This window comes from Sceloporus occidentalis, unplaced genomic scaffold, assembly GCF_023333645.1.
Source record: "Sceloporus occidentalis isolate IW3139 unplaced genomic scaffold, rSceOcc1.0.p SCAF_1, whole genome shotgun sequence".
NCBI lineage: Eukaryota > Metazoa > Chordata > Lepidosauria > Squamata > Phrynosomatidae > Sceloporus > Sceloporus occidentalis.
Window position 1 is genome coordinate 139,655,265 of NW_028316981.1, and position 26,737 is coordinate 139,682,001.

General features: G+C 40.3%; 1 protein-coding gene across 5 annotated transcripts in view; it reads left to right on the forward strand.

Moving 5' to 3' along the window:
- LOC149322312 (E3 ubiquitin-protein ligase RNF213-like) overlaps positions 1-26,737 on the forward strand; it is a 218,258-nt gene that overhangs the window by 104,159 nt on the left and 87,362 nt on the right. For all 5 annotated transcript variants that reach the window (XM_089539242.1, XM_089539250.1, XM_089539260.1 and 2 more), the window contains 13 exons: positions 5,170-5,335; positions 6,042-6,259; positions 7,483-7,623; positions 9,251-9,412; positions 12,279-13,419; positions 14,496-14,689; positions 17,039-17,194; positions 19,300-22,896; positions 23,967-24,103; positions 24,354-24,449; positions 24,769-24,887; positions 25,709-25,843; positions 25,959-26,041. In XM_089539242.1, coding sequence (XP_089395368.1) covers positions 5,170-5,335; positions 6,042-6,259; positions 7,483-7,623; positions 9,251-9,412; positions 12,279-13,419; positions 14,496-14,689; positions 17,039-17,194; positions 19,300-22,896; positions 23,967-24,103; positions 24,354-24,449; positions 24,769-24,887; positions 25,709-25,843; positions 25,959-26,041 — 6,345 coding nt within the window. The remainder of the gene's footprint in view (positions 1-5,169; positions 5,336-6,041; positions 6,260-7,482; positions 7,624-9,250; positions 9,413-12,278; positions 13,420-14,495; positions 14,690-17,038; positions 17,195-19,299; positions 22,897-23,966; positions 24,104-24,353; positions 24,450-24,768; positions 24,888-25,708; positions 25,844-25,958; positions 26,042-26,737) is intronic.

Here is a 26,737-nt window from a genome sequence, read left to right on the forward strand (position 1 = left end):
TTGACTAAAAAAATATGTACTTTCTGAATACATAGTTACTGAATTTCCGTTATCAGACCATTATCTTATTTCCTTTTTCCTCACTCATTGCCCTCCGCCTCGCTGGATTATTCGGTGTTCTTTTTGAAACCTCCTCTCTATGAATCCTGAGGCATTTGGCCAGGCACTGGATTCTTTGGCCTGTTACAGACGGGCTCTTGAGGCGCCCCCATCATGTGCTAGGGGTTGGCCGAGGACCTAGCGTCCTCACCGTCCTCACCCCTAGCACCTGACGGGGGCGTAATAATGGCGGCGCCCTATACACACAGGTGCCGCCATTATTACGTGTCGGACACATAGCGTCCGCACGTCGCGCTGCGCTTATGACGTGAGTGCGCCATTGGCGCCTCGCGGCGTCATAACCGCACCGTGGGAAGAAGCGCCATTTTGGGGCTTCTTTTTTGCTCCGTGCGGGAGCCGCACGGTTTGGCTGCTACAGCTCCCTCGCGGAGCAACCAGCATCGCCGGAAGGCCACCGCTTTTAGGCGGTCTGTTAACAGGCCTTTTTATCTTCTTTAAGTCTTGGCAGCTCTGTGGACTCAGCTGTCTCTTTATTTAACTCAACCTTATCCCTTACTCTTGACTGTTTTGCCACTTTACTGACTCGCACTACTTCTTCAATTAAGCTACAGCCCTTGCTTACTCTAGTTGTTCAGTATCTCCAATCTTGTTCTCGAGCAGCTGAGCATCTATTGAAAAAGTCCAGGGAATTGACTGACTTTATTCATTATATATTTGTTCTTTCTTTTTATTTGCATGCTATCTCCCTGGCAAAACAGAATTATTATGCATCACTGATTAGTGCTAATGAGCAACGGCCTCAGCATCTTTTCTCAACCTTTAATTCTCTGTTAAAACCCTCATCTCCATCAGTTCCTCCTTCATTTTCTCCCAACGACTTTGCTTCTCACTTCACTGCTAAGATTGATTTAATTCGTTCTTCTATGGAAGTCCCCAATTTGTCTCTTGTTCCAGTACGTCAGCCATCCATATTGTTAAAATTTTCCACTTTTCCTCCATTATCTCTGGATGAACTAGCTAAGCTGGTGCAATCGTCGGACTCATCTACTTGTTCTCTTCATCCTATTCGCTTTTGCCTATTAAGTTCGGTTTCCCTCTATTCTCCCTACTCTTCTTTCTATTACTAATCTTTCTCTCTCTACTAGTTATTTTCCTTCTGATTTCAAACATGCTTTGGTTTCTCTCATTCTCAAGAAGCCCTCACTCGACCCGCTTTCCCTCTCTAATTATCGGACAATCTCACTCCTGCCTTTCTTATCTAAGGTTCTAGAACGTACTGTTTATTCTCATTGTCTAGAATTTCTTTCCACTAACTCTGTAATGGATCCTTTTCAGTCTGGCTTTCATCCATTACACTTGACTGAGACAGCTCTTGTCAAGATTACTGGTGATCTTCCCTTGGCCAAATCGAAAAATCTCTATTCTGTATTGATTCTTCTTCATCTTTCCACTGCCTTTGATACTGTTGATCATGATCTTATGGTGGATCTGCTCTAGGATCTTGGATTTTCTGATTCTGTTTTTAACTGGTTCAGATCCTACCTTTCTGATCGGTCATTAGCTGTGATTGCTTCTCTGCTTCTATGTCTCTGTCCATTGGCATTCCACAGGGCTCCGTTTTGGGCCCATTGTTATTTTCTCTATATACTTTGTCCCTAGGTAACCTTATTGGCTCCTACGGTTTTCAGTATCACTTATACGCTGATGACACCCTACTGTATTTTTCCATTCCAGAACTCACTCTGAATGTTGAACAGTGAGTGTTATCATGTTTATCTGCTATTTCTGCATGGATGCTCCGTCGGTGCTGTAAGCTCAATATTGATAAGACCGAGCTACTTGTTTTACTGCCGAAGCCAACTCTGCATTATTCATTTTCAATCACAGTTAGTGGCACTAACATTCAACCTGTGAAAGGAGCGCGTAGTCTTAGTTTCATTTTTGATTCTTCCCTTTCATTTGTTCCTCAGATTCAGGCCATGGCAAAATCATGTCGTTTCTTTCTTTATAATCTTGCGAGAATCAAGTGTTTTCTTTCAGTTTTTACTGCTAAGACTTTGGTTCATGCACTGGTCATTTCGCGCCTGGATTACTGTATTCTTTGCTAACTGGGTTTCCTCTTTCCCATCTTGCCCCCTTGATTTCAGTACAACACACTGCCGCTAGGATAATTTTTTTTGCCCGCTATTACGATCATGTCACTCTGTTATTGTCATCCCTTCACTGGCTCCCGATCCCGTTCAGAATCCATTATAGGTTGTTATTACTAACTTTCAAAGCCCTTCACGGTTTGGCTCCCACCTACTTGTCAACACTTGCTTCCCCCTATCTTCCTGTTCATGCTCTGCGCTCTAGTGATTTGGGGCTGCTGATTCAGCCAAGGATTTCCTCTGCCCCTACTCGGATACGCCCCTTCTCCCATGCTGCCCCCTATTTTTGGAATCTTCTTCCCATGAATTTGTGGACCATCACCTCTCTAGACTACTTTAAGTCTAAATTAAAGACTGTGCTATTCAGGGAAGCATTCCAACTTTCATTTTGATTTTTGTCCATATTATTTGTATTAATTTATAATTTTACAGTATTGTTTTAACCTTGTCATAGTAATATTTTATTAATTTTATAATCTTGGTTGTGGTTTTAGATTGCGCACCATTAGCAGACTTTTGTTTTTATTTTGGATTGTTTTTCTCCTTTGTAAAGCGCTATGTATTAATAAACATAATAATAATAATAATAATAATAATAATAATAGACATAGTAAAAAATAAATGGAATGCATAAACATAGCAATTCGAAGGGTAAGTGATCTAAAATGGACAGGAATTTTGACTCAGAAAACTACATAGTGTTCTACTCAGGAAATGAAAAGAAATGAAGAAATTTGGTGGCTTTCATAATCCAGACAGATGTAGCAAAAGCAGTCAAAGTCTACAATGCAAAATCAGACCAAATCACGTCAATAAGGCTTCAGGGAAAACCTATAAATATTATCACAATCCAAGTACACTCGACCCTCCTGATTCACAGGGATCCGTACTGGACTCCCCCTGTGAATTGGAAATATCGCAGATAATCAAACCCCATTGATTATAATAGGGCCACGCACTCCCACACAGGCCCCATTTTGTCTTCCCCATTTGCCGTCTGAGAAGGACCAAAACCACAAATCCCAAGTCCGTGAATGTGGAGGGACGAGTTTATATGCACCACATATGCAGAAGAAGAAGAAACTGAGAGATTCTATGAACCAGTCCACAAAGAAATTGACCACACAGGATTGCTTGATATTAATAGGCAACTGAAATGCTAAAGTAGAAAGCAAAGAAGACTCAAAAACTGTTCGATGATTTGGACTAGGAACAAAGAAATGAAGCAGGCGAACAATTGATAGAATGTTGTGAGACCAACAACCTGTTCATTGCAAATACATTCTTCATACAATTAAAGAGAAGACTGTACACATGGACATCACTACATGATCAGTACAAAAATCAAATAGATTACATAATTGGAAGCAGAAGATGGAGGAGTTCTGTTTGCAGTAACACTAGACCAGTCACTGACGGTGGCACAGATCATGAGGTAAAGGTGAAGAAGAGAGAAAAAAACCAGTCATAATACCAAAATGTGACCTGAAGAACATATCAACAAAATTTACAGATAATGTGACAAACATATTTGCTTTATTAAACATAATCGATTGGGAACCAGGGAAGGTATGGATAGAGGCCAGGGACATAATCAAGGAAGAATGCAGAAAGACACTATCTGTGCCCAAAAACAAAGAGAAGAAACAGTGGATAACAGAAGAAATACTTCTAGCTGTAAAGGAGATAAAAGAAGCAAAAGAAAAGGGAGACAGTAACAGAACCAGAGCCACGAATGCAGCTGTTAAATGACTAGTGTGCAATGGTAAAGATAATTACTATAATAAACAATGCAGAAAAATAGAGGAAAACAACAAAAAAGGAACAATGAGAGACCTCTTTCACAAGATCTGTGAACTCAAACGGGAATTTAAACCAAGGGTGGGGATGCTCTACGATCAGAAGAGGAACATATTAAACGATCAAGATGAAGTAAAAAGACAATGGAAGCAATACACAGAGGAGCTATAGAAAAGAGACAAAAAAAATTAATGACACTCGGAATGAAGAACCATATGAAGATGAACCCCCAATTTTGTAAAATGAGGTGGAAGTAGCGCTCAGAGAATTTGGAAATAATAAATCACCAAGAATAGATGATACCCCAATTAAACTTCTACGAACCACACAAACAGAATCAATTCCAATGTTAATCAAAATATGTCAACAAATACAGAAAACAAAACAGTGGCAAGAGATTGGAAATGATCAGTATACATCCCATCGTTGTGATACCAACATACTTAGCATTTGCTTGCACCATTATTAACTAAGGCCCATGACAGACGGGCCCTTTGTGGCGTGGCGGCGACTCAGTTAGGGTTAGGGGCTGCGCGGCAACCATATGGTCCCTAACCCTAGCATGTACTGGCTGCAAAATAATGGCAGTACCCCATGTACACAGGTGCCGCCATTATGACATAATGGATGCATATGATCTGCATGTCGCGCAGTGCCAGTTATGTCATGAGTGTGCCATTGGCGCACTCGCAATGTAACTATAGTAGCGGAAAAGAACCCGGTTTTTCTGGGTTCTTTTTCCTTTGGAGTGAAGCTGGCTTTTCTCCGGAGGAAATTAGGCCGCTGCCAGCCCAGACTTACCAACAGGTATGTACCAGCCTAAGTAACTTTGTTACTCTGCATTGAGACCACTCCCCATGCTTCCTATTCACCTACCTTTGAACTCCCATCAGTCTCAGTTTTATCAGTGGGGTCAACCAGACTGGCAGCTTGGAGTGGGTGCCACTCTAACCCTGATCTACCTCTGATCGATGCCAGGCCACAGTCCTAAGGACAGCAGCTGGCACAGTCCAGAAGGGACCGCTCACAAGGAGCGGTTTTCCCCTGCTCCCTTTGCAGCCGGCTATGTTTTTGCAAAGTTGTTTTCAGGAAACAACTTGAAAGTGAAAAGGCAGGATTTGCAGAACATTAAGTTTCATCCATATAATTTTCTTTTCAGACTGATGAAATTCAGGCCTTTGCAAAAGAAAAGCTCTCCTCCATGAGTCCTGCATTGGTGCATGCTAAAAAACTACTGCAAGGAATCACTGAACCCCGTCGTAGATGCCTTGAGGAGCTTGCACTTCGGAGGGATTTTGTCAACTGGGTCAAAGAGGCTTTGGAAGGTAGGACAAATGTACATCTGTTCTCTTTGGAGGTCACTGGGCAAAAAGTAACAGGCAATAATTTTATAATACAGTGCTGAAAAAATACATATATGCAAATGTATACAAAACCAGCTCTATCACATATATTCTTTTGCAAGCAGTCATATTCATGTCAGTATGTAGGGAGGGCAGAGCAGCTATTTTTTTTCCTAACTCTGTGTCTTCCTGTCAGATTTCTGTCAGCAAGGGGATCTGGTAGTAGATGGGAAATTAGTATTTTGGGATGGGGTAAGAAGCAGAAAAGGGAAGAAGAATGAAACTGATGCATAATTAAACTTGTGCTCTACCTATATTAGGGTGGAAATAATTCAGCAAGTGAGGCGGAAGGATAGATGGTCCTGGGGCAGTTCTTCATAAAAATTAGGAGCAGCCAATTGCTTCCTTACATGAAAATCTATAGTGGCTGCTTTCTCTTTTAGAAAAAAAGTTTACAACACTTTAAATCCATTTTTCTTCCTTCCCTTTTTACAAGGGACTTCACTGTACAACTTTTAGTTAGAGGCAAGTAAGCCAGAACAAGCTATGCAAGCACTGAATGATTTGGTTAAGGTGAAAACAGATGGTGTAGTAGAAAGATCTACAATTGTCCCAAGGAAGAAGTTCATGGATATTAAATGCCATGATGTATTCTGTACTGAGTGCTTTTTGTTTTCATTCCCATTAGATATAAATGAGCTGAAAGTGTTTGTGGATCTGGCTTCTATCTCTGCGGGTGAGAATGACATGGATGTGGATCGTGTAGCTTGTTTCCATGATGCTGTGCTTGGTTATTCTTCCCTGTTATATGAGTTGAAGCAAGAAGCAGGGTTTGAGGAATTCATGGTGTGCTTGGACAAACTGTGGAAAGCCCTGGAAAGTGATCATAGTCTCCCCAAAAAACTGGTAATTCTTGCAGCAAACCTTACTCCATTTCTTTGTTACCTGCATTTTTGCAACCATGCATTTGAAAAACATAGCAAATTTGTTTTCTGTTCATTGTGATACCATTGAGTTTTGTTAGATTTTTGCATTCTTTCTTCTTCATTAGATAGATAGGGATTTCCTGCATGCAAACACTCCTATCTTTCTCTCTCTCTGTCATTCAAACTAACTGTGATTTAGGTCACTCCCCCTTTAGGGAAGTACTAACTCACTCTCTCAAATGATTTCCTCCTGAACTGTTCGTTTTCCATCTTCCTCCTCTCTCAACTTTCTTTGGAAAGATGGTGAGATAAAGTTTTCTTTTTACCTGAACTATTCACTAGCTAGATTAGGATATAGCCTATATAGTATATATAGATTAAAGCCATTAGTAAACTTTTATTTGAACTACAAGCTACTTGTATTGTGTTTTTTTTTTTGAGTCTGTCACAGTTCTTAGGGAAGCATTGTTAGACAAAGGCACATTTCTGCTTTTCTTCTGATTTAAAGGTAGACCCTAACAGGCGGGGCTTTGATATTTTTAACATTTAAATATTTTTATTTCCTTAACAGAGGCTGAAGCCTTAGAAAACTTAAATTACCCTACATTGAGAACAAAATGTTATTCAATAAAATACAAAGTTATTTTATTTTATTTTATTTTATGACATCCATCTTATAATAAAGTTTATAGACCAGTATGTGATTTATATGTGAACCACATACACTACAGTTTGTGCATTGTGTCAGTTGGTGAATTTAACAATATGTTACTTGGACTTTTTGAACTATCATTGTACTCAACATCTTAGAACCTGGGGAATTTAAAACATTCTCTGCTTTTGGTGATCGTTGCCTTTCATCTCTAAATCATATCCTGTCACCATCTGTGGATTATGTTATTGTCTAATTAAGCTGTGTTGCATGATTTAATGTAGTGCTGTTGGAATTATTCCAGATTATTCAAAGAGTGCAATGGTTCTATGCCAGTACTGCAGCCACAACATTATGAGTTCAGTCCTGCAGGGTTGCAGGTTAACTCAGCCTTCCATCCTTTCGTAGGTTGGTAAAATGAGTATCCATCTTGTTAGAGGAAATTGACTAACACATTGTAAACCGCTTCAAGAGTGCTTAGTTCACTATGAAGCAGTATAGAAATATAAAATGCTGCTATTGCTATTACACCTTCTTGCTGTGTCCCACAGTGTGATTCTGCAAGGCATTTGGAATGGATGAAAACCATAAAAGAGAGCCATGGTTCTGTGGAACTGTCATCTATATCATTGGCAACTACAATCAATAGGAAAGGAATCTATAAAATTAGAGCCCCAGCTGAAGGCCAGATGGTAAGATATTGCTCAAAAGGATCTAAGGCTTACAGTGTTCTTGGAATGTGTCTGTGTCTGTGTAAAATATATATATATATATATATATATATATATATATATAGAGTTTCAAACCGTGGATGGTTGACTCTATAGATAAAAAGATGGTGGATATGGCGGGCTGACTGTATATTGATAAGCAGAAGTACTGACTTTGGAAGAATTAGAAGACCCTTATTCTTCCAGTTCTTTGCCTTGCTTTTTCTTACTGGTCTTTCTCCCCATTCCGTCCCTGGTGCTCATTCTTCTTATTCCAACCCCAATTACTGTTTAGCAGTAGCAGCTTCTCAGTTTCTCACCACCATAGCTATTGCTCAGCTTTCATTGGCCCTTTACAAACGGGCCTTTGTGGCGCCCCCGTCACGTGCTAGGGGTTGGCCGAGGACCTAGCGTCCATACCGGCCTCACCCCTAGCACGTGACGGGGGCGTAATAATGGTGGCGCCCTATACACACAGGCGCCACCATTTTGACGTATCAGACGCATAGCGCCCACACGTCATGCCCAGGATGTGACACCACGAGTGCATAAATAGCGCCTCGCGGCATCCCATCTGGGGCACAAGAAGAAGTACCATTTTGGTGCTTCTTTGCTGCCTCCAGGAACTGCGCGGTTTGGCTGCTGCGGTTCCCGGACGCAGCAACTGGCGGCAGCAGCGGCAGAGCGCCGCTTTTCGGCGGTCTGTAACCCGCCTTAATTATGGAAAAAGGCACCACATGGAACTACATTAGGGCCTTGTGAAGAATTGACTGTTCTAGAGCTGCTCCCACTTTTGTCTTTTCTGGTTAGGGATACCCTGAAATCTAATGGCAAAAGATAGTGCTGCAGGCTAAAAACAGATTTTAATTAGCTGAAATTAATTAATTTCTGAGTAACCACTTTTCTAAAGTGGAAATAGTTGTTCAGCGAGTGACAGAAAGGAGACATTTGTCCATAGTGTTCACATGCCTGTTAATCAGTATTCCTTATCCCACAACTGCTTTCTAGTTGTAGCATTTTCTAGATCTAGTTGCTGGGCCAGGGTACCTCAGTTAATGGTTTAGATCTGTTCTTGAGTTTTATTTGTTGAACAGAAAATGTGGTACCAGAGGCACCCTTTTTCTCTCTGTTTTGCTGTTTACATATGCTTGGTATGAGATTTCAGGGGCAGCAACTATTCACAGTACCTGCAGTATGATCTACAGTATGATCAGCCATAGTAGAATTCCACTCAAACTTTATTCAGTTGCTTGCTGCAACCACACTGCTACAATCCAACACACAAAATCTATTTCTCCACACTGTCTCTGCCATCCTCCCAGTGTCATGCTTCTTAAAAATACTTCCAGCTAGACAAAGGACAAACTCATTTTCAAAGAGTTTCTTTATGAGAGGTTTTGCTAACTGCCATACCTGCATTTTGTTTGTAAGGATGTTCAAAGTGTCATTTGCCACAATTCTTTCAACATATAGTGCTCACTTTTGTTTACTGTTGATAGCTGCTAAGTCATGGTAGAGGAAAGAACTTGAATAATGGTAAATAATTAAAAATAAAAAGTCAATTTTCATTTCTAACAATTATTATTATTATTATTATTATTATTTGAAGGTTTCTCTGGACACTGTCTTATGCCTGACCATCCTAGAAAACTATGAACATCCAGAAGAAGTACGACAATATTCTCTGGAAGAGCTCAGAGAATTAATGAATAAACTGATGTTAATGTCAGGAAAGGTAGAACAAAGTGCAGAAGTGGACAAGTTTTCTGAGGTAAGTTTTCACTTGGGTCTTTGTATGTGGTGGTGAGTGCTAGCATCCTGCACTGATCTCTATGCCTCTCCCTCTGTCATATGAATAAAAGAGGGTGGATAAGAATAAGAAGGAAAAGAAGAGAGTGAGTAAAAAGCAGAATGGGAGAGATGAGGGAAAGAGAAGTGGAGAAGTCAAGAGAGGAAAACAAATGGGGAAATGATGTTTGGGAAAATGTTTCACTGAATTATTCAAGGAACTAGCAGTGTATGTGTAATATACTGAAGAAATGTGTAGGATTAATTGCAGCTCACTCTTATGATAATAATAGAAAATAAATTGATCCAGAATATAAACAATATAGGGAGAAGAGGTTTTTGAAGAAAGTCATAATGCACTCCCAACCACCCAAAAAGACTGCAAACACTTTCCTTCCATAGAGGCCCATGGGGTGTGGCTACCTGCCTATAAAGGCTTAAAAGGTTTGACATTCTGAAAGTGTCCTGGCTCCTTGAGGGCCTTGTTCTTCTGGTAGCAAACAAATGACTCTCCCGCACCCACACACATATTCTCATTCCATTCCAAGACTCACTTTTTCTACCCTTTCCCTGCCATTCTTTTTCTCTTCTTTCCTAAACTTCTGTTCTACAAACCCAACTATTTTACTTTGACCTGCGACTGCAAATTTTTGTCGTCTTCTCCATCTTCCCTGCTGTGTTTCCAAAGAAATTGTACATATTAGTCTGCTTAAAACAGCAAAACGAAACATTTTATGCAATTTTAATATATCTTCCTGAAGCACCAGTACTTTCCGTTTTATTGAATGCGGCAAAGGGAGAGGCACCTACCCTAATGAACTCTAATGGCGTAAATCACTATCAAATACTTGGAATGTTGTCATAAGTTGAGGTGTCTAGAAAATGAGGTGAAATCACTAAAAAAAATCCAGCAAATTAGTAATGAATTAATTTCAAATTGTATCCTAAAATCTGATTGAGTAAATTCTTCTGATCCTTCTAAGCCCCAGTGATCCATGTTGAAATTTAAAGATGAAAACTATTAAAATTTGAATATCCTAGACATTTCTATTCTTGAACCAGAGCTGATTGTCTGCTTGTGTTCTGAGAATACTAAAGGGGAGAAAAATCAAAGAAGATGAGAAATGGCCTTGAGGATATTTGATATTAGCTATTATGCTTGTATTGGTTTTCTCTATAAAATGAATGAACATGGGATCTATTACGATGTGATACTAATTGTTTTCTACAGGAACTTTCTAATAAAGAGATGTGTAAATTTATTAGCTTCACATTCAAGAAGGGTTGCATTTTTCATATGTCCACTGGAAAGGGTTGGGTACAAGGCACTTGGTTTCCAGAATGATAAAGAACAGTTACAGAGGCCAAACTGTAATGATTGTTTATTTCAATAAACAGTAATTGTTTTGTTACCAAGGCATACACTATCATGACAATATGAAACAGCTGTGATTAAAGACTGCACATAGTGAGGCTGTGAAACTAAATAACTGAAGAATAGCCATGTTAGTCTGGAAATTTCATCAGTATGTAAAGGAATTGCATACTGGTTGCATATTGTAGCACCATTGCTGTAAGATCCCTTTGCATACTAAGAGGATACATTCTAGTAAGAATTGTTATGAGATTTTAATACCACATGGCCACTTCATCTTCCTTGCTTGAAGGCATACAGACCATCAGGTTTTTTATTTGATTTTATTTTGATTTTATTTATTTTTATTTGATTTAGCCTAAGAAGTGAAGTAGCAAAACACTTAAATTCACTATCTTTGTAAGCCGCCCCAATTGCTTTGTAGAGAGGCGGAATATTATTATTATTATTATTATTATTATTATTATTATTATTACTTCTTCACTGGAGCTGGGTCAACACTGCCCAGTGAGTTATTTCTTACTTTAACAATTTTGTTCCCCAACAATGCTTAGCCAGTAGCATTTTGAATAAACGTTTCTTGACCAGTTTCTAATTAGGGTATAATTGAACATAGTGGGCATGTTACAAGGTTAGTGCTTTATGCCATCTCCATAAGTTTGGTTTAGGAATCTTACCTATATCTTTAACTGGAGCGAGTTCCTCATGTCATTGAAGGTTCTGTTTTTTTAAAAAAAATATTCTGGTGTAATAGCAGAATATTAAAGGGCGATATTCATCTTAAAGTTCTTTATTCAAATTGAAAATAGGAATAAATACTTGCTTAAATGCTCACAGGTTACAGAGAGTTAGTCACAACTATCTACAGCCATGTTTGCTCCCAGAGTATTCTGGCCTCAAAACTGCCCTGATGTCCCCCCATTACCTGGGCACTCTGGAGCGATGCTAGGCGGCTGTTCACACATGTGTGGCAGTGGTGCAAGTCACTTGCTCTGAGGCAGTAAACAAGGTGCCCTGCATCAGTCACATGGCTGGGCCCCTCATTCTGACCTCAGAGGGAGTGACTCAGTCCAGCAGTGCTGGCAAGCAGAACAGTGGGACACATTGCAAACAGCTGCCCCACATTGCTCTGGAGGGCTCTGTATCTTCTGAGAAAATCTAGACCAAAAGGTGAATTTTTAAAATCCGTTGTAAGGGTAATGATCTTTTGTAAGGGTTGCCATATGTCATGTAGATAGTTCTCACCAGAATCAGGGATTGTGCCCTACGTCATCCAGACTGATTGTTGGGAGGATGCTGGAAGGATGTGCTGTTTGGCCCTTGCGGACATGGCCTAAGTGAGTGGAGCTGACTCAGATCCATTTTAGGTATTTTGGCAATTAAGTTGATGGTGTGTGATGGTTTGCATTTGGTGTAGTACTAATATTTAAATGTACTTTTAATTCTCTTTTGTGTTTGCTTGTTCTGTGCCAAGGTATTTTCTAGTGTCCAGAGACTTGCCTTGTCCTTCATAAACCTTTATTGTGCTGGAAACATGCTCTTCCGATCTTGGATTGCTGAAGTGTATTGTTCGCCCGAGAATGAATTTTGTATTATCGTGGACTTCAGCTTGAATGCTAGCTGCAGCCTTTTTGGAAATGGAGAAGTGACAGAAATTCTGCCAGCCATATGCCGGAAGATGGAGAGTTTCCTGGGGAGATGGAATCACTTCATGTCTGAGAAGAGATCCCAGTATTTTTATCTGAATTACTACACAGCTGAGCAACTTGTGTACTTGTGCAGGGAACTTGGCTCCAAGTGCCCCAGTGAGGCAGCCCTAATGATGCTATCATTTATAAAGCACAACTGTAGTAAACAAGAAGTCCAGGAAATCTCCAGATTAGTGAAATCCAAGAAGCCAAAGAGCAGTTTTACTGATCTCTCTGGGCTGGTAGCAAGTGAGAGAGAGTTGGCAGCACAACTGGAGCATATCTGGGACTCCTACATGGAAAGCATGGGCTCTTTTCTTCCAGATTGCTTGGAAATTGAAACCCTTGGTGCTTACCTTGACAAGCTGGCAGGACTGGAGAAGAGGAATGTTGTGCGTATATTGCCACAAAGTCTTCATGCTGGCGAACCCAACCTCATTCTCTGTCCTCATTCTGAAGTGTTGGCTTCAGCTCTGGCCATCTACATGAACAGTCCAAAGGAGATGCTCCCCTCTTACGATGAGGTCTTGCTGTGTACAACGCACACAAGCTATGAAGAAGTGGCACTGTTTCTGAGGCGGTGCCTCACCCCAGGCTGCAAGGAGAGGAAAATTTACACCTTACTATTTGCTGATGAGTTGAGCTATGACGTTGGCTATAGGTTTGAAGAACTGTTCCAGAGCCTTCACTTGAAGCATCAGGATGACTACCACCTAGTGATCATCTGCAGTTGTGAGAGAGAGCATTGCTATGTCCCATCTGTCTTCAGTCAATACAAAGTTCTCATGATCCCTCAACAGCCTCTGAAGGACATCCAGAGTTACCTTGAGAATCATTACAAAGCCAGAGAGTCTGCAAGTTCATTAGCTTCTGTTTTCAAGGACCAGTTGTGTGTTGGGATTGTATCTTCCCAACGAGCTGGAGTGGGTAAGAGAATTACATTAACCCCCCCCCCCCCTAATTTTAGAGTGCTTAGAGCCATTTTGGATGTTACAATAAACGAGGAATGGTAATTTGTGTCCTTCCAGATATTGTGGAACAGCCTGTGATGAAAGTGGATTGGATTTTCAGTCCAGGCAACAGCTAGAAAGCTACAAATTGCCCACCATTGAAGTTAATAATGGTTTAGCATCCACCACTTTCTCTGTCTTGTCTGCCTGTCTTCTCTCTCTCTCCTACACACACACCAAAGAGCCACAGTAGGCCTTGAACGTGTCTGATCCTCTTTCAGTGTGCCTACTATAAACAGGTGATAAGTTTCACTTCCAGTTAACCAGGATTAATTTTCATTTGTTGTTTGGTCTAATTCCAGCAATCTCTGGTTAATGTTAATTGGAGTTTGTTTAAGCAACAAGCTGGAGCGCCTGTAGAAAAATACTTACTTCAGAGCAGGTATTTCAGCCAGCTGTTGTGTGGAAAGCTTGAAGATGACAGAGTTTATCTTACTAGTGTGCAGATAGTGCCGGTAAATTAGTTCCTCATCACTGGAGGTGCTGACTGTTTCACAACATAAGCACAAAGAAGCATTCCCACAACAGAGAGCATCCACTCTGGTTGGTATACGTTGAGAGGGGGACATCTTTTGCTGACCAAGCTGATATTTCCATCCACACTTTCATTACATAAGTCCCCAACCTGCCCCATATGCTTTCTGTGTGTATGCATTTGTGTGCTTGCACGTATGCGTACATGTGCCTTCAGGTCACTTGTTCACTTAGGGCAGCCATTTGAATTTCATAGGGTTTTCTTATGCAAAGAATACTCATAAGTGGTTTCCCATTGGTTTCCTCTGAAATGTAATTCACAGCTCCTGGTATTCCTTGATGATTCCTTCATCCAAATGTTAACCAGACATGACCCTGCTTAGCTTCCAAGATTTTATTATATATATGCCTGGATACTTACATGTTGCTAAATGATGATGCCCCACATCAATCTAATGTGTTTTTATTTCTCCCCTCTGTCCAATAATATCTAAAATGTTTGTTTGTTAATAATTATAGGAAAATCTCTCTTTGTAAAGAGGCTGCATGAGAAAATGGAAGCAAAATTGCTCAACAGAAGAGTGCCTTTGAAAACAATTAGACTTATAGATCCATATGTGGATGAAAGTAAAGTACTAAAATCTCTTCTTCCATTCCTGGACTACCAGCATCAGAAACAGCCCATGATATTTCATTTTGATATCACTTCTTCAGTGAGTATACTACAGTTTTAACAGGTTATTCTTCCATCTCATCTTTCTCACTGAATAAATCATTCTATCACTGGATTCATATATATAAATCACTGAGCAAAGTGATTTAAAAGTTTAATTAAATCACCACAAGAAACCCCCAATTTAAATCAGTGATTAAATAATTTGTGCTTTGATAATTTCAGTATATCCACAGTGGCTGGCATTCTGTTGAATATTTATGAGATTGCAAGGCAGACTCATAGAATCATAGATTTGGACGAGACCACAAGGGCATCCAGTCAAACCCCCTAACATGTATGAACTCATAATCAAAGCATCTCTGTCATGATGCTATAATTTTTGGGATTCCCATTTACAATTTTTAATGACCAAATATCTTAGCTTAAAGACCCCATGGGGTCTCTTCAGCTGCCCGTCTCAGTGTTCCCTGCAGCTGGGAAAGCACTGCAGTCCCAGTGCCCCAAACAGCAGACTCTCAGAAACCCTTTGGTTGGGGTGCTGCCTCACTTGAGAGGTAGTTTTTTGGAGAGTGGCATTAGCAGAACTAGCTACGATGACACAGCCCCATTGTTGTAACTGCATCTGCTGGTGCAGGATCTTCAGCCACCATCTTGGGGGGAGAGAGGCAGGCTGGCTCCAACTGCCTGCCTGAAGAAGACAAAGCCCTCCCTTCAGCCACCATCTTGGGGGGAGAGAGGCAGGCTGGCTCCAACTGCCTGCCTGAAGAAGACAAGCCCTCCCTTGTATTGTTTTTAAATTGTATGGGTGGGTTTTTGTATTGTTGCGCTATGTATTGGTTTTGATGGTGTTTTTGTAAACCGCTGTGATCTACAAGGAATAGCGGTCTAGAAATAAAATTTCATTCATTCATTCATTCATCTTGGCCATTTTTAGAAATAACAGAAGAAATCTGATTGTTAAAAATGTGTAAATTTGCAGCTGAAAGGAGGATGTGTGTAATCTTTAAAAATATTTTTTTGTTAGCTTAGTAAATGGTAGTATGTAATATACTCATTACCTATGTCAAGCCATGAATGCTATATCAGTGCATTGTTATGATTTGTAATTATAGAAAATAAATCTACTCACATAGATTTATTTGAGTAGATTTGACTCAACTAAAATTGACTTTCTGAATCAATGAGAACTTGATAATTGATGCATAATTAATGCAAGTTTCATTGATTCATTGGGTCTAGTCTAGTCGGATCAATCGTTTGTGGTGATTGTGGAGCATTATGTAGATACTGTACCTGGTATAGTCTCCTGGGAAGTGCAAGGAGGGGACAGAAGGCACTAGAGAGCCATATGGATACATGTGGTTTTGGGTCTTGAACTGATATTCAAAGGCCAGACCACTTGGACAGAACATCATTCTGCTTCCTTTAAAAAAACCTTCATTAAAAAAAAATACCTGTAAAAAATAACAGTAAATAAACACACACTGTCCTTAAAACATATGCAGCTTCATCTCATCTTCCACACTGATGCTACCATTTTTATTCATACTGTAGTCTGAAAACCAAATTCAAGTTTTCCAGTTTTTTCATATTTCATAGAATCGTAGAATTGGAAGAGACCACAAGGGCCATCCAGTCCATCCCCCTGCCATGCAGGAAATCTCAATCAAAGCATCTCCAGCAGATGGGCATCCAGCCTCTGCTTAAAGACTTCCAAAGAAGGAGACTCCACCACACTCCAAGGGAATTTGTTCCACTGTTGAACAGCCCTTACTGTCAGGAAGTTCCTCCTAATGTTGAGGTGTAATCTCTTTTCCTGTAGCTTGGGTCCATTGTTCCTGGTCCTGTTCTCCGGAGCAGCAGAAAACAAGCTTGCTCCCTCTTCATTATTACTTCCCTTCAAATATTTAAACAGGGCTATCATATCACCTCTTAACCTTCTCTTCTCCAGGCTAAACATCCCCAGCTCCCTAAGTCGTTCCTCATAGGACATGGTTTCCAGACCCTTCACCATTTTAGCTGCCCTCCTTTGGACATGCTCCAGTTTCTCAATGTCCTATTTGAATTGTGGTGGCCAGAACTGATTGTAGGTAATATATATGAGTATGACAGAGATGCTATGATACTATAAATGTAGGTTTAGATACCACGTTTGTGACAAGACTAAGATTTAACTTGTCCTTTTGAAATGAATGCCAAGAAAGAAATTTAGGATTTTATTTATAATATTTAAAAAATAAAAATAAAAATTGAGGATTTGTATTTAGCTTTGTTCTGCCTTGCTTTAAAACAAATACGTAATCACAATTTTTCATCTACCCTGCTGACAATGAGAAGAGGTATCTCTCCTTGTTTGTTGCTCCATGACATCTTTGTATTCTTTTAGGTTCAGAGTGGAATTCCAGAATTCTTGTTCAAACTGTTAGTTTTACAGTACCTGACAGATACAGATGGGAAACTCTGGCTGAGGAAACAGTGCCACCTGTATATTATCGAAATTCTTGAAGTTTCTCCATCATCATCAAAAAAGCAAACAAGATCTGTAAGTATGGATATATACTGGCTGTATTCCTAGTTATTTCCGTCTCCTTTTTTTAATCAATAGTCACCTACACTCCCCCCAGAATTTCTTTACAGAACTTTTCCTCATATTAAAAAAATATAAGTAGGAATCCTGTATGGCTCAGTGTGACATAGTAGTTCCACATGTGGAACTATGCCATAGCTGGCCATTCACCACTCCAGCACTTAGCAAACAGCTTCTGCATCCCTCCCACATGTCCATTCCTTGGCTGGTGGAGAATAGGGATGAGGTACTAGAAAAGTGTCCAGCTATGTGCTCATATTATTATTATTATTATTATTATTATTATTATTATTATTATTTCTTACCCCCTTCTGCCTATGTAACAAGGCAGGAAGCAGGAAACAACAAATATGCATCACTTAAAACACAACTTCAGTTTAAACATTCAACAATTTAAAAGAACAAAAAGATCCATAAATATTAAAACAATCTGATGTTTAAAATTCATGATTTAAAATTTAGTTTTAAAACTCATCTGGACAGGCCTGCTGGTAGAGATTAGTCTTCAGTACTGTTTTAAATTCAGATAGCATATTCATAATCTCTTCTGGCAGGTCATTCCAGTCTAGGGGCGGCTGTAGAAAAGTCCTCTGGCTGACAGCTGCCAAACTAGTCCTAGCTGTCTGGAGTAACAGTACACCAGAGGACCTGAATGTACGGGGCAGATTATATGGGAAAAGGCGATCCTGTAGGTAACCTGAACCCAAACCACATAGGACTTTAAAGGTAATAACTAACATAAGTCATATATACACTGGAATCTGCCATGGTCCTGTGGAGACCTCAGTGGATCATGTAACCACAAGACACAAAATGCCCCCCCCCCCCAGGTGTCAGCAATGAAAACCATAGCAATCCTAAGAGGGAGCATTTCTTTTCTATTTGGTGGGAAGGAAGCATGGAAGAAGATGGGTTTATATCAGTGGTGGGACTCTCACACACTGAGATCAAATCCAGTCCTCAAAGGGTTCTTGAGATAGCCCATGCTCTCCTTCCCCATGATACCATTCTTTGGCTTTCCAGCTTTTGTGCATTTTTTTTCTTTCAAAGGGTTAAAATATGTTTCCTAAGACCAATACTGGTACTAAGAGCTGAAAACTCAAATATATTGGTGTCCGCAGCTCCGCTCTTTGGCCTTTGATCCCACCCACAAGTGGAATACAGTCATTCCTCCCTCCCTCCCGAACATGAATTCTGCTCTCAGACTGAAACAGTTTCTGTACCTTTGGTTTAGGACCTCCTATTGCCTGGGAAGGTAGAAATTACAGCGTGTTACAGACCGCCCAAAATGGGCAGTCTCGCCCACTGCCGGTTGCTGCGTCCAGGAACCGCAGCAGCCAAACCACACGGTTCCCGGGCGCAGCAAGAAAGAAAGGCCAAAATGGCACTTCTTTCTGCGCCCCAGAAGTGGCGCCGCAAAGTGTGAGGCGCACACTCGCGGCGTCACTTCCGCCGTGCGATGTCCGGACGCTATGCATCCGCAACGTCAAAATGGTGGCGGCCATCTGTATAGGGCGCCGCCATTTTGATGCTCTCGTTATGCACGAGGGGCAAGGCACGTCACGAAGCGCCGCCCCTCGCGCGTAACGACGGCGCCTCATGGGCCCGTCTGTAACACGCTTACATTACCTCAAGTTTCCAACTAATACTAGTGACCTCTTATCGCTCTTCTGAATGTCAGTGCAGTCTCATAGCAAAGAGTAAAGAAACGTATGTTGTGTGATGTTTCAAATGAAACCTTTTTTCAGACAAATTTTAAATAGAATGTTGGATGTTCATGGCACAGAATTAGGAAGCACATTTATGGGATTTTGATTTGGGTAGAAATGTTTTAAGTAGATGAAAACTAAAAAGCAAAAGCAGCACTAATTTATGTTTATACTGATGATGTAGAAGCTTGTAGTATTGAATTATGGGTCTTACCTCCAATATAGAATTGAAGTACTTTGGAAAAGTGACAAAGACTACAAGAAAGGGAGGAATAAATGTCATAAATGAATGATCTTACTAAACTTGTTGTGATCTTAATATAACTTTCTTGCCTCTACACTTTTTTCTAGATTTTTTCAGGATTCAAATACAACTTTCTTGACGTGTTTCCAAAAATAACCTGCAGATCACCCAAGGAAGTACTACAAATAGACACTGAGAGTAACTCATATCATGGCTCCACGGATCCAGGAATAGATTATGCAGTGTTTTGCAGTGAAGGTTTTCAGAGACCATTTCAGTACTTAAGAAGAGTCAACAAAGGAGATGATCTTGACAGATTCCAGTATACAGAAGGTTCAGTTGAAGGGACTCCTGTTGAATGCCTACAGCTCTTTCTGATACACTGTGGAGTGGTAGATCCTTCATGGTCAGAACTAAGGAACTTTGCATGGTTTTTGAACCTTCAGCTCAGAAATTGTGAAACTTCAGTATTTTGTAATGCTGAGTTTGTCCAGGACACTTTGCAGGGCTTCAAAGGTTTTGTGGTCAACTTTATGATTTTAATGGCAAGGGATTTTGCAACACCTTCACTCACCATTTCTGATGAGAGTCCTGGCAGGCAGTTTTCTGATATGGAAGGAGCCACAGAAGAAGATCTGGCTCCGTTTCGTATTCGCAAAAAGTGGGAATCTGAACCTCACCCATATATATTCTTTAATAAGGATTGTGTATCCATGACATTCATTGGCTTTCATCTCCAGCCCAATCCCAATGGTGGCATTGATGCGATCAGTCCATTGAATAGAAATGTCATCAAGAGAAATGTGATGAGTACTGAGCTGTACCAGGGACTAATCCTTCAGAAAGTTCCATTCAACATTGATTTTGATGCACTGCCCAGACAGGAGAAAATTGAGAAACTTTGCATGGTTTTAGGAATCGAATGGCCTATAGATCCTGATGAAACATATGAACTCACAACAGACAATATACTAAAAATCCTTGCAATTGAAATGCGATTCAGGTGTGAGATCCCTGTTGTTCTCATGGGAGAAACTGGCTGTGGAAAAACCAGGCTTATAAAATTCCTGTGTGAACTGCGCAAATGTGGTGCCACTGCTGATAACATGAAGCTGGTCAAAGTCCATGGAGGCACCACAGCAGAGGCAATCTATGCAAAGGTCAGGGATGCAGAAGCTCTTGCTGTTGACAATAAGCAACAATACCAGTTTGACACAATCTTGTTTTTTGATGAAGCCAACACTACGGAAGCTGTCAGCAGCATTAAAGAAGTGCTGTGTGATCGCACAGTCCAAGGAGAGCCTTTGGTCCACAACTCAGGCTTGCAGGTCATAGCTGCATGCAATCCTTATCGCAGGCATACTGACAAAATGATTCAGCGCTTAGAATCAGCAGGTTTAGGATACCGTGTCAAAGCAGAGGAGACAAAAGAGAAGCTTGGCTCTATTCCTCTTAGGCAGCTTGTATATCGTGTCCATGCGCTTCCCCCTAGCATGATGCCCTTAGTGTGGGATTTTGGGCAATTGAACAACTGCACTGAAAAACTGTATATACAGCAGATTGTACAAAGACTTACCAGGTCTATAGAAATGTCTAACATTGAGATCCAGATAATAACAGATGTGCTTTTTGTCTCTCAAACCTATATGAGAAAAAGGACTGATGAATGCAGCTTTATCAGCCTCAGAGATGTAGAACGCTGTGTGGAAGTCTTTAAGTGGTTCCATGGTCACAGCAAACTACTGATGAGGCATCTGGAGAAGCATCTGGCAGAGAAGAAAGCCATAAAAGTTTTCATCCCAAGAGACAAAGTCATCTGGTCCTTGGTTCTTTCTGTTGGTGTTTGCTACCACGCTTCCCTAGAAAGGAAAGAGGAATACCGAAAAGTCATCAGCAGAATGCTCCCAGAGCCATACAACAATGAGAAGGGAATACTTGAAGAAATTGTCTTAGTTCAGGATCTTTTTCTAAGTGGTGCACCTCTGAGGGAAACAATAGCCAGAAACTTGGCCTTGAAAGAAAATGTCTTCATGATGGTTATCTGCATTGAACTTAAAATCCCATTATTTCTTATAGGAAAGCCTGGGAGCTCGAAATCTCTTGCCAAGACCATCGTAGCTGATGCCATGCAAGGCCAAGCAGCGTATTCTGAACTTTATAAGGAGCTGAAGCAAATCCATTTGGTGTCTTTTCAGTGCAGCCCACACTCTACACCTGAGGGAATCATAAATACTTTCAAGCACTGTGCTCGCTTCCAAGAAGGGAAGAACCTGAAAGAGTATGTCTCTGTGGTAGTGCTAGATGAAATCGGTTTGGCTGAAGACTCTCCCAAAATGCCTCTGAAAACTCTCCATCCACTCCTGGAAGATGGATGTGTTGATGATGAGCCACTCCCTCATAAAAAAGTGGGCTTCATTGGGATATCTAATTGGGCTCTGGATCCAGCCAAGATGAATCGGGGCATCTTTGTTTCCCGTGGAGAACCCAACAAGAAGGAACTTATAGAAAGTGCAAAGGGTATTTGTTCTTCAGAGCGTGTTATCCTGCAGAAAATTGAACGCCTCTTCCCCATCTTTGCAAATGCATATGAAGAGATTTGTAAGGTGCAAAGTAAGGAGTTTTTTGGGTTGCGTGACTATTACAGCCTCATAAAAATGGCATTTGCTTTAACAAAAAAATCTAACAGGTCACCAGCTCCTCGTGACATAGCAGAGGTGGTTCTCCGTAATTTCAGTGGGAAAGAAGATGTTGAGGCCTTGAACATTTTTATGTCTAAGATCCCAGAGAAGGGAGACATCATCTCTGAGGACATTAGTACAATTGATCTAGTCAAGCAGAACATTTACAGTGACTATCAGGATGGTGAGTGCCGATACCTGCTTGTGTTGACAGAAAATTACGCAGCGCTTCAGATCCTCCAGCAGGCTTTTTTTAAAGATACCCAGCAGCCAGAGATTATTTTTGGTTCCAGCTTTCCCAAAGACCAGGAATATACCCAGATCTGCAGAAATATCAACCGAGTGAAAGTCTGTATGGAGACTGGGCAGATGGTTATCCTTCTCAACCTCCAGAATCTCTATGAAAGCCTCTATGACGCCCTCAACCAGTATTACGTTCAACTTGCTGGTCAGAAATATGTGGACCTGGGTTTAGGGACCCACCGTGTGAAGTGCCGAGTTCATCCTAAGTTCCGTTTGGTTGTCATAGAGGAGAAAGAGGTGGTGTACAAACAATTTCCCATTCCCTTGATCAATAGGCTTGAAAAACATTACTTGGATATCAACACTGTCTTGGACAAGTGGCAAAGGGATATTGTGGAAGAACTGAAGAAATGGGTCAGTGACTTCACAGCAGTTGAAACACAAAAATATTTGATGGGGCAGCAGAAATATACTCCTTCTGATGTCTTTGTTGGTTACCATTCTGACACCTGTGCCTCAGTGGTCCTGCAGGTGACGGAAAAGCTGAAAATTGATTTTTCTTCTCAGGAACGAAAGGGAAAAGTAGAAGAACAGGCCAAGTTGGTACTGCTGAACTGTGCCACACCAGACTCAGTTGTCCGTCTTGGTCATTCACGGCTGGGTTCCTTTCTGGCTGATGAGTTGGCAAGGGTGTACTTTCAGCAACAGCAGCACACTTCCCTTGCAGATTTCCTCACTGCTTGCCTTGGTGCAGAAGCCAGGGATCACACCGTTTTTACTGAGGTGAGTTCCTCTAAAATATTTATTTGTTATTTAATATATTCATAATGATGAGAAAGGCATACTTGGGTCTGAGCTTGTTCATTGGCTACACTTATCAAAACTGTAGACAACAGCCTGGTCAGATGCAATAGGAAATAACTGTTTGTTACAGTAAAAGGCTGCAGCAAACATCCGGCTTGTGTACGGTTAAATGGGAAAGAGACAGAAGTCTATGTTCTCTATGCGTGTTGCATTCTGTTCTTGTAAGAAAAAAAACACAGTTTGTAGTTAACATCAGACCTGAATTAATGAAAGAATGAATACGACTAATACTACGAAGTAAAATTGCCGTGTCATGGGAGTATTTTGAAATTAAATTATGAATTGCAAATACACTTCATGACAACTCAATCATTTGTTTTTTTCACAACCCAAGCATGACTTTCCTGGAGTATTTCACACATGTAGCCAAATCCAAGCAAGAATAGTGCATGCTTTTTTGTGGGTTTTTATGGGTTTCAGCTTGGATTGCTTTTCTAGTTGTCCCATCTTTGTGCAAAGTCTGAACATTCAGTCTCCTCGTTTCTGGTAAAAGAGGTTAGTAGTATGTGGTTGGTAACTTAAGACATATGCTAATTACCCTTGAAACATAAAAGGAGGTATCCAAATACCATTCCTGAATGTCAGAGCTAGAAAAATATGGCCTTGCAATTGCCTTGGTTTGCATTCATCTTTCACAGTCACACTCTTCCCTATGGGGCTTTTTGTTGTCAAATGAAGATTATAGTCCAAAACCAGATTTTAGGGATTTAAATCAGCAGTTAGGACCCCTGGAAGCATCACTTGAATCCTTTTTGTTTTTTTATCGTAAAGACCAAAGGAGTAACTTTAAGCATACTCTGAAGGGCTTGCAGGGGACTTAATTATGTGTGTGAGTGAGGGGAAACCAAAGCCTTTTTCTTTGGTCAACAGACTATGCGGTGGTAGCATTCCCTTCAGTTTCTGAAGTGGGTTCCTATGTGGACATGTGTAATAGTCCTAGAAGCCTTTTTGTTTCACTCAAGCCTTGACCTTTTTCTTTACCATGTTAGATTACTACTTTCTCCAGACTCTTGACAGCAACAGACACAGAGATTTTGAAGGCAGAAGTACAGGGCAATATCAACAACCTTAAAGTTATGTTCTTGCATCAGTTTGACACAGAGCATTCCTTTCTGAAAGAAATCTGGTGAGTTGCTGCTTTTTTTATTCTAGAATGTTTGTAGACTGCATTTTTATGAAGATTTTTTAAAATAGAATGAAGGTCATGTGGGACTGTAGTGATATTTAATGTTACATTGTAACTGCTAGGATTTATGGGTATTGTACTGTTTTATATGGAAGAGGTAGGGATGTGTGTTTGCATTTCCCTGCCAGAAAAATCCTCCTAACCAATCCTCCTAACCAATAGCATGCCATCTGTTGATGTTTTCTCCCAGGAGTTTTCTTGATGCTACACATGGATGTAAAATCCTGATCATTCAGACAGACTTTGAAAATGGATCTCTCAGTGCCCAGCTTGTTGCTTCAGCCAAGTATGTTAAAGAATTGTGTCATCATTTCCATCTTCTTAATTAGGCCAGTAGTGAGCCAATATGATCAAATTTGATGGTTTCCACAAATAGTAATTGTTTTTTGCAAGCTCAAGTAACATCTAGACAAACATGGGAAAGTGTAAATTTTTGTATTGCTGTGTGAATCTAGCAGACATTTTACTACTGATTGTTGGAAAGTGCTAGGGATGCAACCTTATTGGAGTTGAAATTATGAGGAAGTAAGGACTAAACAGTAGTTGCTCATGAGTAGTAGGGCATGCAATCAGTCTTCTCCACATCTGATTCCTTTCTGTTGCAGGTATTCAGCTGTTAATGAAATCAACAAAATAGATCCGAGTGACGCCTCAGTGTTTGTTTTCTTCATCACTAAATTGTCACGAGTTGAAGGAGGAAGTACCTATGTGGGATTTCATGGAGGTAGGGCTGCTTGTGTACAAGAATGTAGAATAAAGATACATTTTCCAGCTAATTCATAATAGAACTCTTGGAAGTATTAAAAGAAAAATGGACATCGTGCACCTTGAAAATAATCGCAACTATCCCGTTGGACTATTTACAGCAAAAGATAATATATTTCTTTCAGAAGTATTCCATATAGCTACCTAATACTTTAGTGATTTTCCTTTTCTTGGAGAGCACAGAAATTCCGGACACAGTAGTAACATTTTGTAGTGGAATAAAGGAATGTTTTGTCTTCTGCCTCTGCCTTGAGCCATTTCTTGACCCTTGTTGCCTCTTTCTTATAAGCTTATTCTCAGGGCCTCATGCATAGAATTACAACCAAATGTGTATTGTACTATAAATGCAGTCTTCTAAAGGCAGTTATTGTAAAACAAGAGACTAAAGATGAGATCAATCTTGCTGAGTTCTTATATAGTTGAGCTCATAACTTATTTATTCCGCCAGGCTTTCCCCCGTGAGCTTTGTTGTTATGCTTTTCCCCCTCAATGTTTTGTTGTATTCCATTCTACACAACCACTTGTTTGATTGTTGTTGTTTGTAATTGTTTTTATTGTATTTTGTAATACTGTTGGGGTACGGGATTGTGAGGGTTTTACCTGTTTTTATCCTTGTTGTACACCACTGTGATCCTTGGAACAGCGGTATAGAATATATATTATTATTATTATTATTATTATTATTATTATTATTATCCCTCTTTGTTGCTAAAGATTTTTAAAGATAATTCCTTATCGGTGCAAATTACATTCCTCAGACATCTTGCTCTGTCTTGCTAGGATTGTGGCACTCTGTGCATATCGATGATTTAAGGAGATCCCAGGATATGGTCTCTGATGTAACCACTTTGAGAAATGTCACCATTAGCCAGCTGTTTTGTGGAGAGGAGAAGGAGTCTGCAGGGAGTCACGAATGTAAGAATTTCATAAATATGCTAGTATCAAATTTTGACAGTATTGTAATTCGCACTATACTTGTGTACCAGTATGCAAATTGTATCCGTCTAACTGATTTACTGCATTTTTCTAGCAATTATGGTGAAGGCAGTGGGAGAAAAGGAAGAGGAGATGGAAGTGGAGGAGTCTTCAGCAGCAAGACTAGAAACTTTGACTGTAAGTTCTGATCTGCCCCACTTCAATCATTCTATTTGATTCTCTGAAAAGATAGTTTGTATTGGATTCTTAATGATACTGAGGACAAGTAATATAATTCCAAAGATGTGATTCCTCCCCCTATTCTGTTACAACTTATTTTCAGTGCCCTATTCCCCCCTCCCCAATTGTTGAGGCAGCATATACTGTTTTTCCCACTAATACTGTCTTCACCATAGAAATCAAAGACATAGTGATGCTAGTCTGGAAAAATCAGTATGCAAAAGGATCTTGTAGCACCTTTGAGTCTGACTGACAGAAAAAAGCTGGTAGCATGAGCCTTCATAGACTTGAGTCGACTTCCTCAGATGCATGAAGTGGAGGGTCCAAGGACAGACCTATATAAGCAGGCTGTGTATGAGGAAAACAGTAGGAATGTAAACCTTGTTGATATGGAGATGAAGTGATACATTCAGTTTTAATGATGATTTAATGGGAAAGAAGGCTTTCACGGCCAGCATGCATAGTTTTTGAGGGGTTTTTTGGGCTAGCAAGATGTCTGAGAAATGTTATTTGCACTGATAAGGAATTATCTTTAAAAATGCCAGCCACAGCTGCTGGTCAGGAATAAACTCTTCTAGAGCATGGCCTTATAGCCTGAAAAACCGACAAAAAACTATTAATGATGATTGTTGGGAAAGAAGGAAGGAGTAGGGA